Raw genomic sequence first — 12,047 nt, forward strand, 5'->3', positions numbered from 1 at the left:
CTCCTACTGTGAACAACATGTGCTGAGTAAATAATTAAATGTGAATATATTTGATTAAAACAAATGCACATTTTTTTCATCTTGCTTTGTTCTTAAAAATGTCATAATCAAGCTTACATTAATATATTTGTGGTATTTAATCATTGACGTTGACCATTTCCTGTTTAATCATTATTATGAAATTACATCGTTTCTAGGTTTAGAATTGTGTGCTTCATTTTGTTTTCTTTTTCAAAGAACAAGGTTTTAAGGAGTGAAAATAGCTGAAAGGTCATTACATTACTCATTGATAAATGTTTATTCTGAAAATAATTATCAAGCTTGTGAATAATCTTACTGAAACTACGCACCGGGCATTAAGAGTCAGAGAGGACCTACCTTTCAGGCGGCATAGGGGACAGGCACAGTCCCCCGCCTACCTTAAGGAGGCTGCTTAGAGGCAATCGACCTTCACTCGCTGTCTGATGGTATTCTTTGCTGCCTGTGCTTATCACACCCACAACTGCTTTTGCGAGCCAAAATAGGACTTATTGCTCAGAAAACGGATACTGTGAATCATTTTTGAAACTCAGAATAGACTTTTTATCTACTAATGTGCTAGAGCTAGTATAGTGCTTGGTACTAGTAATCAAGAGCGTTAGTGCTATAAAATACGGAGTAATCATGTTGGAGTACGTTATGCTGTTTACACTACCCATAAACTTCCTCACTACCTTAATGTTATCTTCGTTGTGATTACAATTCATATTGTGTGCACTAGATTAGTGTAGTAAAATGAATATTCTATTTTATATTGATCCTTGAGTTTGTTACTTATGAAAGAGGTTTGGGGTGTGGTCTCGCCGAGCAGCAAGATGGCCACTCTGTAGGTGAACTCTGCCGGCTGAGCCAGTAATCCGTACTCATCTGTGCATCCTGGAGCCTCTCAGGGGTGCAATACTGTGCAGACTGTGCCCTGCTGCTGCCGCCCTCCCGGTACCTGTGGATTGCGGAACAGCGTGGCAATCGGGATCTGGCTGAGTGGAGATGCTGCAGTTTCTCTGTGTTGCGGCTGAGGCCCGCACTGTGGTGGTGATCCTTGTGGCTAGGCCGACCGCCGCACCCTTGAGTTGGGACACGGGAGGCGGAGTGCTGCTGCCCAACCTGGACCTAACTCTGCAATCTTCTGGTTCGGGAATTACATCGGGTGAGGAGTTGTGACTGTTGGCGGATCCGGGTGCCACATCTGGTGGTGCGCAAACTGGCGATTGCGCCAGTCGGGCCTGCGCGTTCCATTTGCGTTGTCAGGTTCTGCCCCCTTTGCCTGTCCCCTGCATTGTGGTGCTTTTTGGTGCGCTATCCCCTCGGCCTGAGCCCCCCTCTCATCGATCCTGGGTGCTGCGGGCCTAGTGGCTGGGCCAAGCGGGCCGCTCCTCTGATTGGTGGAAGCGGAAGGCGAGTGGCCTGCTGTTCCTCTTCCTTACGGTGCTGGGAGCACCTTGTGCTTGCCACAGGGGTAGGTGGCACACACCGGCACAGTGAGCGCTGGCCAGCCCATTAACCAGGATTAACCTTGTTGCTGTCTGCCCTTCTGTCATCTCGGGGGCTGGATTGGATTGCCTTATTCTATCTTCGGCCAGCACCTGACTAGAAGAGTGGGGCGCTGCTAGATCTTCCCCTACTGGCCTGTCCCCCCTGCCAAAGAGGCTGACCTGGTCGCCTGCACATCACCTTCCTTGGTAGCCAATTCACATTCTTTTCACCCCTGCATCTTCCTGTCACCACTGAATTCTGCAGAGAGTGACATACACGCTTTATAACCCAGCACTTCGCTGTATGTGAAGCGACCTCCCGCTATGCGGCCAGGGCCCGGATGGCAGCTCAGAGTGCGACTTATAGCACAACGGTCCCCCCCCACTTCAACCCTGTCCCTGCACTCTTCTGTCCGTCAGATCACAGCGAGCCATGGGCAAGCACAAGGCCAAGCAATCCAAGCTCTAATTTGAGCGGCGGCCCTGACTGCACTGAAGATGAAGTGGCTGGACCATCGCTATGGGAGGACTCGGGGGCCACAATTCAGATCTAAAGGAGATCCTCATGGAGGTCAAATCCAGCCTGAAGGCAATTGATTCAAAACTAGATTTGCTCACATCGCGCTTAGACCATGTAAAAAAACGCACAACACCAGGCTCGACCGACTGGAAGCCCGCGTCTCCGATGCCGATGATAGCCAAGTCGAGACTAGAGAACAGCTCTTTCGCATGAACAAAGTGCTGGAACTCATAAAGGCCAAAAATGAAGACCTTGAAGAGTGCTCTTGGTGCAATAATATCCGCATCATGGGCGTGCCCAAGACCACTGCGATATCCAAAATGCAGGACTACATGGAAAACTTGCTTAAAGACCTTTTTGGTGCAGTATTATCCTCTGCATTCCTCTTTGAAAGGGTTCAAAGGTTGCTCGGACCTGGGACTCCAATGGGGGCAGCCTCTCGATCTATTATAGTTCACTTGTTGAACTACAAGGATAGAGACCCGATCCTCAGAATGGTAAGCTCCAACATCAGGGCAACTCTTTTTACCCTGACTTCACTCTGGCCATCCAGGCCGCTCGTCATGAATTTCTGCCTGCCAAGTGCCTGCTGCAACAGATTGGCACGCAATACGTCCTCTTGTACCCAGCAAAGCTCAAGGTCACGCCGGACGGCAGGTCACAGAATTTCACAGATGTTAAACAGGCCTTGAAATTTGCCAAGCAAAAGGCCAAGTCTACTCATATGCTGGCGACCTCTCCCCGCTCGTCAGCTGGGGCACAGCTAAGTAACAATGACTGAATCCTTGTAATTCGTTTGTGGCTCTTGCTAGATGTTACATATTGTTGCTCCTCCTTGGGGTCTTAGCAGGATTTGAGCTTGGAATTAGAGTAAGCAAGTTCTTAGTTGGGGTTGGGGGTGGATGGGGATGGGACTGTTTAAAATGTTGTTGACTATTTACTGTGCACGGCTCTCATGATATGAGTTGTACATACACATCTGGTATTGATGCTACACAATCTTTCAGGGTCTTTGTCGCTGCCCGATTCATGTTCCTTCGTCCTTGTTGAAGCCTGTAGTGAGATGCCCATGGTCATTGGCCTAACTTGGAACATATGTGGACTGAATGATGGCCGGAAGGCCCGATTGAGCCACGCCTACTTGAATAGACACAAAATTGACATTTGAATTCTTCAGGAAACCCACTTGGCCAAATCTCCTCTCTCAGGGTCTCTCGTGAGGGGTTGGAGGGATGTACTCCTCAACATACTCTAATTATGTCGGGGGGGTCAGTATTCTCATCCGGAAGAATCACGCTTGGGTGACATTCTGCTGCATCTGTGACAAGGAGGGTCATTACATCATTCTGGCAAGTACACTACATAATCATACCATTATGCTGGCTGCTACATGTGAGCTCATTCAGATGACCCTGAATTCTTTACCAAGATCTGGCATCTGATGGCAGACACAGGCTCCCAGACAGTGGTTTGGGGGTGCGACTTTAATGTCCCACTAGATGACTCACTCTACAGAGCAGGCAGTTCCTGGCACCTCTACTCTCATGCGGGCCCAAACCCTCCACACACTGATATCTGACAACCATCTCTCTGACATCTGGCGACTTACACATCAGGAGGCGTGAGAGGGCACTTGCCTTTCAACATATCACAGGGCATGGTCCAGAATTGAATTGGTTAACAACCAGAGACGTACCACTATGGGTACCATCCCTCACTGACCTCACACTCTTTCCGACCATGCTCTACTGCAGTTAACTATTCAATCGCCCCTTTCTCTTCCTCGTGCTTTCTCATAGTGTTTACTCCCTAGTGCACTACGTGACGAGGTGTTTAAGGAGGAGATCCGAACGGCTATTTAGGAGTATTTCGAGTTGAACACAAACTGTGTCGACTCGCCTGCACTTCTATGGGACGCGTTTAAGGCGTTCATTTGCAGCATATGCATTTCAAAACAGAATGGCATCCTTAGGGATATTCACAGCATGCTCGTTAGATTAGAGGCTGAAAACTCAGCATTGGAATCAGACTTTTATCAGTCCACTAATCTGGTCACGATGGCTGGTATTCAGCCCAAACTGAGTAGCAGGACGAAGCTTTGCACAAGGCTCGTTATCTGTGTAAGGAGTCCCTTGCTCGCAGTTTTGGCGAAGGCGACCGCCCGGGTAGAACGCTGGCTCGTATGCTCCGTAAATCACATGCATCGTTCCACATTTCCGAGCTTCTAAACTTTGATGGCAGCACAAGCTCCTCTCCCACTGACATACTCAACACTATGGCTACTTTTTTTGCCCGTCTATGCTCTACATCTCCAATCGCGAATACCACCTGTCTCCAGGCATATCTTGATTTAATACAGCTGGTCTAGTTATCTGACGCCCAGCGGGAATTTCAAGACTCCCCCATTACCATCGAGAAAATTTCTCAGGCAATATCGAACCTCCCGCCTGACAAGGCCCCTGGCCTTGATGGACTGCCCACAGCCTTCTACAAGGAGTACTCATAGATTTTAGTCTCTAAACTCCTGGACATTTATCAAGATGCCCTGTCATCTGGCCGCGATAATCACTTTCCTTAAACCTGACAAACCAGCGAACCAATGCGACTTTTACCGACCCTTGTCCTTAATAAACACAGACAATAAAATCTACGCTAAAATATTAGCAAACCGCCTGCAATTGCTGCTGCCCGTTATGGTGCACCCGGACCAATCTGACTTTATTTCCGACAGATCTACATCCCACAACTTGCTCACCCTCTTTGGGGTGCTACAATACCTGCACCCGCAGTTTCCTGTCACTGCTGCCCTATTAGACGCTACAAAAGCGTTCGATACATTAGAGTGGACATATCTCTTTCCATTGCTGCAGAGCCTGGGACTTGGCACCCGATTCGTAACGCAGATTTAGCTCCTGTACACTCTACCCACCGCATGTGTTCGCCTTAATGGGCTAATCTCAGACCCATTCTCTATCACAAGAAGCACTAGACAGGGATGCCCATTATCCCCTTTGTTATTCGCCATTGCGATGGAAGCTCTGGCGGCACACCTTCACCAACATCATGCGGATAGAGGCCTGGGCTTCACGTCTCGTGCCTCGTTGTCTCTTTATAGTCAGATGACATCACCCTTTATATGCAGGACCACCAGGCCAACATAGCACCACTAGTCCGTGAGGTCATAAAATCTGGCAGCCACTCAGGTGTCCAAGTGAACTGGTCCAAATCTGTACTTTTTCCTTTAACCGATATAACCACTCCCTTCTCTACGGAATACCCACTACAATAGGCCTCCAGCTCAGTTAAATATTTAGGCATCTAGATCAGCAGAGACCCGGACGAGCCCTGGTGGTCCAACTACGGCTGGGTATAGACTGGCTAGAGTGTCACATACTGATACACTACCTTTATCTATAGCTGGCCTCACTGCCATCCCAAAAATGATTGTATTGCCCAAGTTTCTCTATTTATTCATCAATGTCCTAATTCCTCTTACTTCAGTTTTTTCAAACGCTTGCGGTCAAACCTGATATCACTGGTAAGGGTGGGTCGACAAACCCACACCTCTTATGAACTGCTCACTCTACCACAATCACAAGGTGGGCTGAGAGCCCTGGATCTGCGCTCTATGCATTGTGTGCTCAGACCCACTTTTTACATTACTGGATTCATCCTACACCATTCCAGCCTCATGTCAGTCGAATTAGACAAAGCCTCCCCATAGCCACTCTCCACGGCCCTTTTCCTCCCTTACAATCCACCTAGAGCCGAGATTGACACAGTGCATTGTGTTCGCTGGGCCTGGGCTGGGTTTGGGCTGGGCTCAGTAGGCACGTGGTTTGTCCACAGCTATGTGCCTCTTCGGTCCCAGTGGCCAACCATCCATTATTGCCACCCCTGCCAGACAGGGGCGCTACTGACCGTTCAGACAAATTTTGCATTCGTTCATTTGCCTATCTGTATCTCGGCGACCAATCCCTGGCTCCTCCAAAATCAACTGATTCAATCACTGTTACTTTGCTGGACGCGTTCTATACATTCAGCTGCGTGCCACATGCTGTGCGCTACATGACACCTTCCCTAACCCCCGCTATCACTAATAGCACTAGAACACGTATACATGACACTGTCGCCACAAAAGTTAATAACACGCCTCTATTGTCTTGCGCAACAATCCGCCCCTGTGCATATCCCAAAGGCGCGAGCAGCATAGAGTACAGACCTCACCATCCCCCTGTGGGATGCTCAATGGTCTTACTGTTCCTCCTTACATGAAATGTTAACCCCGAACTACTGTCTCGGTCTTATTCATTTCAAAATCCTCCACAGACTTTATCGCACTCCGGTGCAGCTGCGCAGGATGGGGCTCTTTCCTGACTCTGACTACCAGCGCTGCCATGCACCTGACTCCGATTTGATGCATTTGGCATGGCTTTGCCCGACAGTCGCAGCGTTTTGGACCGAGGTCTTCAACATAATAGCTGCGATTGTGGGTGTGGCTAATCCTCTCTCTCCACTCACTGGCCTTTTGGGCTTCGTGAAGGACGTGCCTAGTGAGTTTCGTAAGCTGGTCGCCTTGACACTCCTCCTCACAAAGTGCAGAGTTACCAGTCACTGGGGTAGGTCACGGGCCGGCCCCCTAAATTTAAAGATTGGGTCAAGTACATAGTTTACTGCCCTGAACAACTTTCGACTTAGTGGGAATTGTTGACTCCGAACGCCCGTCCCCGGGATTTTTGGGAGCCTTTCACCTCCTGTCTTCTTCGTACAGACAGGACCCTAACTAAGGACAACGAGCACAACACTACTTCACAAGTTGCACCCAATGACAAACCCTGCCCTAATCCACTGTAAGAATGGTTTGTGATGTTGTTGCTTAGCCAGCATTTCCATGCAGCTATCCATGGGAGCACAATGTGATTGATGGCTCTTGTGAACTGGGGCGTGGGCCTCCCGCTTTCAGCCTCTATACATGGACTCTTACCTGATATGGCATAATGTTTTTACATAAGCTATACGGTCAGTATCATCCTTTTAATTTGGTTTTGCCAACTATTAATAAAAAAAATAAAAAAAGTTATGAGAGGTTTAGGTGTTTTACTACCAGTACCTGCCATGTCTCATGGATCTGACGGTCACCTGAAATGCATTTTATGTAAACATTGCTCAGTATGCTGCATTTAGGTTGCAGTCAAACTGGTTTTCTGATTCATGTAGGCACATTGACTGAGTCCTTATAGCCAGTGAGTCTAGAAAAACAAACTCTGTGAATCCAGAAAATGTAACCAGATGAAGCCTAAACAAATAGGCTAGTGATATAATGATAATTCCTTCTTTTGCCTATAGATGTCCGAACTTGTATTCAATTGGGAATTTGAAACCGGATAGTTTAGAGGCACAGATTTAGTACTAATATGTGATTGATAAATACAAACCATATTGAAGTAATTTGTTCAGAGATTGGGCTCCACTCGTAGTTTCTGCATGATATAGGTTCTGCTCTTATGGTATCATCACTCTGTTATTGCCCCAGTGAGGTCTATATATACTTTGGAAATGACCTTGGCCTGGCTCAAGGAAGAAGTTGGTAGAGAAGTGTGGGAAATGTTGTGTGAAGTGGCTGAATGAAGCGGAGTAGAGGGGAATTGCACGTTTCCACCCTAACCCATGTTAACTTCTCCTCTTGGGGTAACTATATGGCCTAGGATTGCTAACTTCAGGGGATTACGGGTGGACCTAATAGGGAGAACTTCATAATCTCATTCTTAGTTCTTCAAAGTGATCTATATATTTAGTCTAAAAGTAGAGTGAGTAATGATGAGGTTACATTTTATGCACTGGCTTCAACCCAGCCATAAGGCAGACTGCAATTGAAGTGTGAGGAACGGATTTTTGAGTTTAAGACTGGAGGTAGCTAGACTACCTGGATTCCTGAATCTGACTATGAAACAACTAAGAAATTGAGGAAATACCTGGATTAATCTCACTCAGTTGCAATTACTCTTCTATGTCTAGAGTGGATAAACAATTATGTGGCCAGATCACTAGGGTCTGGGATAAATTAAAGCATTCCTTCAATCAACATGTTGATTGTTTTTGAAGATAGTCTAAATGCGATCAGCACACACATAGTCAGGTACTGTGCTCATTGTGCCATATGACTGCAGCTGCACCTCACTGATGAGGGCAAGCTAGCCAAATCCTGTCTGGGATTGCAAAATGTTTCTGTCAAGTCCTTTGTGTTAAGCAAACAGGATGCAATGAGACTATTTATAGCAGCTAAGTTAAATGCAGTCTCTTTTATCATAACAAAATGTTTTTAATGACCAACACTGACCGTTTGAAATTGAAATATTGAAAAGGTGTGAGGAAAATAACTGTAGTTAATAATGATTTGCAAATGCATCACCCTTCAACATCAATTATCTTAGCTCTTTGACTTTGAATTGTTAGGTTTGTGTTATACAAATACAACAAACATATCGATATAGCTATATGTATCTTTTTTGATAAATATAGATTTTTTTAATATATATATGTATGTGTGTGTTGTTGTAAATACCACAAATCTATAATTTATATATGTTTCTTTGTCTTGTATGGATCAGCTCTAAAACGTGCTTATAGACTCCAATTAGAATCCGAAAGAATAGCTGAATTGATTAACTAATTCAAGATTTGAACGCTTGACTGAGAAACATGACATAGACTAGTGTCACTTAAAAATTTGAATGCTGGAATGGCCTACTACCAAAAAACACTAAGCAACGTAGCAAGACCCACACATGGCCTAAAGACCTTCTGAGGTTGAATGATCTGAATGTTGCTGTAAGCAATTTATTTGATACAACTTAGATGGTGCGTGCCCAGAAAACCATGTATCTTTGTACTATATATGTTATATATGTTGCATATTTAATTCATTTAATTCCTTTTAATAGCTGCAATCAAGAAAGAAGGTGCACGAAACAAAGTTAACCCATATTCAGTTATTGATATCACCCCTATGCAAGACTCTGATGAAAGCCTACCTCAAGAACTAAATTGCCAACAAGAAAGCAGTGGCCCCTGGGTACCTAGTGGATATTCAGTTCCTGTGCCATGTGGCTATGCTGTGCCATCAAATCTGCCTTTGATACTTCCAACTTACTCCACTCCAGTAATAATAAGGAATGTTTCTGTTGATGAAGAAGGTATGATCGTGCACAACTGTGCTTTCTCTCCTTATAGTTTAAGCTTTGTTTTATCATCTGTACATAAGATCACATCTATTGTGCTCACTTACCCACTATCATTATTTATTTAGTTGTTCTTCATTAAATTGTTTTGTGCAACATTGATCTGTCACACTCATGCCACTTTGCAGTGTTAGGGAGTGGTTTGTACTGGTGATCCTCTTGGCTGATGGGAGTCATAAGAGTTGTGACGCTGATTTAGAGGAGTCTAACTCATATCTGGTAGCAAGGCAGTGAATTTACTAGGCAGTAGAGACACAGAAAATGCTGATTCACATATACCTATGGCATTTATACATACCCAGAACAATGTGTGCTTCCCTTGCTGATGGAGTAAGTAAGAAACTTAGTAAATTTATATAGCACAGCTTATCACCCATAGGGGTAACCAGGCCCGGTCAATGGGCATGGGGAGATTAAGTGATTTGCCCAGAATCACAGGATGTTGCTCCGACACCGGGACTCGAACCCGGATCCCCAGCTCCTGAGTCGCCAGCTCTGGCTGCTTCGCCAAAGCCTCATTTTTGAAGTCACTTCCAAAAATGGCAAAATTCACTAGATAAAGTCTCCGCTATTATTTCTCCTTGTAATTTAGTTTATTTCTTCTAATAACTCATAAAAACAACCACTAGTAGATACCACTGCTATGGGCATGGGCATTCTAATTAGGCATCAGTCCTCTACCCCAACCACATGTGTCAATTTGATGAAAAGGGTTTAACAGAACAGAATTAGAATAGGCCATTTCCTCATGCAAATATGGTGACAGTTCTGACCAAATGTGACATGTACATAAGTAGCCAGTTAGAACATTTTTTTACATTTTCATTGTCATGTCCAATGAAAATGCACCTATTGCTTTACAATGAGCTTAAACAGGTGGCTTGGGAAGTACTGCTGTTGGTCAATAACCTTAAGGACGTTGAAGGTATTTGCATGGTGTCATAATTTGCTGTTTCGCATCTTAATTTAAATTTGAAATTGCTCTATTCACCCTCTGGTGGTCAGTGGAGGGCTGTGTAATCAAAACAAGCACATCGCTCTCTCTCTATCTATATCTATATATATATATATATATCTATATATATATATATATATATATATATATATATATATATATATATAACAGTTAACCATTCAGGGTGACAAAAACAAGCATATATCTATATATATATCTATATATATATCTATATATGTCTCTAGATATATATATATATATATCTATAGATCTATCTATATCTAGATATATCTATAAACAGTTAAACAACCATTCAGGGTGACGATTCATAATGGCAATTAATTATTTTTTTAGACAAGCCAGCTAAGAAAAAATGTGAAATCAAGGAAGTGCTTGAAAATAAGATTATATATACACCGAGGTTTTAGTAATTTTGCATTCTGTTGTACTCTGTCGTTCCAGGATGTCCTTAAATGTATGTAGGATTCAACAAAAAATTACTTGAACCACACTACTTATTTAAAGAAGGATTTCCTCACTGTTCTTCTAGAGTCTACTGATTCTTCATTATTGTCAGTAAATCCTGACAGTTTCATTAGCTCTTCATCAGTAATATTCTTGCAGTAACACAATGCCATTTTAGATCTACTGATCTCTTATTCATCAAAAATTGGTTGGTACATATTAGCAACAGTGATGGAACTGGCTGTGACCTACATTGGTGGAGCAAATATGTGAAGTGCTGTATCCAGAAATTTAAATTAAGTGCCCTCTAGGTATGTGTCTTGCAACAGCAGGACATCTGCCTTAAATCATCTAATCAGGCTCTTCATCTTCCCCCTTTTAAACTTGTTGTGCTATCCATTAACATTTCCGGCATAAACATTCTCGCCTCCTCTTTGTCTCTAACCCCATCCCAAATTAGCTTCTTGAAACTAAATGTGGTCTTCCATCTTATGTATGTGTACTAACCTGTTTTCAGACACACACACAAACCACAGGAAACAACCAGACCCTCTTCCAAATATTCAACTGATCTGTAGCTGTGAATCACCCACAGTTTATTTAAAACTTTGAACATTGCCCTGTTCATATTTGTATTGAACATATTAGACTTCTCGCTTTCCCTTGACTTTCTTCTCCTCTTAATACCAAACATTTAGTGTGACCCAATTGTTGCCTTTAGTCTCCCTGCAGTGATCCTACATTTCTCTTGTCGACACCCCTTTCTCTCTCCTGCACTGCTACTCCTGTGAGATTTATGCTGCAAAAATACCATAAACATCCTCTGCCCTGATTTTCAGTTGTCCTTTCACAAAGAATTGCAATATGGGATTCCAATTTCACAATTGAGCCCTCATACGCCTCTTTGCCTACTTGATCATCTTGAATATCTTCTTCACGTTTTCTGTATGTCTTGGTTGATTAGTTTCCATCATGCTGATTTTAAGCCAAATTCAAATGACATTTTCTAACATATGATCACATTAAAGAAGTCTACCTCTAAAATCTCAAGCCAAACCAACTCCTCTTCATACATTGTTGCTAGATTGGGCACATCCTTCATTTGTAGGGGTGAATTTCTGCTCACTCTTCTGGATTCCTTGATCTCTAGCAGATGTTGATTTCTACGATCCTTTCTGGCCATTTTAAATTTGAAGACACACCCCTCTATAACATGTAATGAAACAGTTCCCACAAGTAAGTTTCATTAGCTAGGAGGAATTCCAGATATCACACTAGAACTGTGAAGGCAACTATGTGTCTTGTGAAAAACAATTTATAAAATAATATTTCCAACAGATAAACAATTAAGGCTTTAG

At 43.8% G+C, this 12,047-nt stretch overlaps 1 protein-coding gene across 6 annotated transcripts in view; it reads left to right on the forward strand.

The window, feature by feature from the left end:
• Window positions 1–12,047, forward strand: part of ARHGEF10 (Rho guanine nucleotide exchange factor 10) — an 869,022-nt gene that overhangs the window by 182,351 nt on the left and 674,624 nt on the right. For 5 of the 6 annotated variants that reach the window (XM_085610812.1, XM_085610814.1, XM_085610811.1 and 2 more), the window contains exon 4: window positions 8,973–9,224. The exons of the other annotated variant lie outside the window; for it this stretch is intronic. In XM_085610812.1, coding sequence (XP_085466938.1) covers window positions 8,973–9,224 — 252 coding nt within the window. The remainder of the gene's footprint in view (window positions 1–8,972; window positions 9,225–12,047) is intronic. 6 annotated transcript variants of the gene reach the window in all.

This window comes from Triturus cristatus, chromosome 6 (assembly GCF_964204655.1).
Source record: "Triturus cristatus chromosome 6, aTriCri1.1, whole genome shotgun sequence".
In the NCBI taxonomy this organism is placed as follows: domain Eukaryota; kingdom Metazoa; phylum Chordata; class Amphibia; order Caudata; family Salamandridae; genus Triturus; species Triturus cristatus.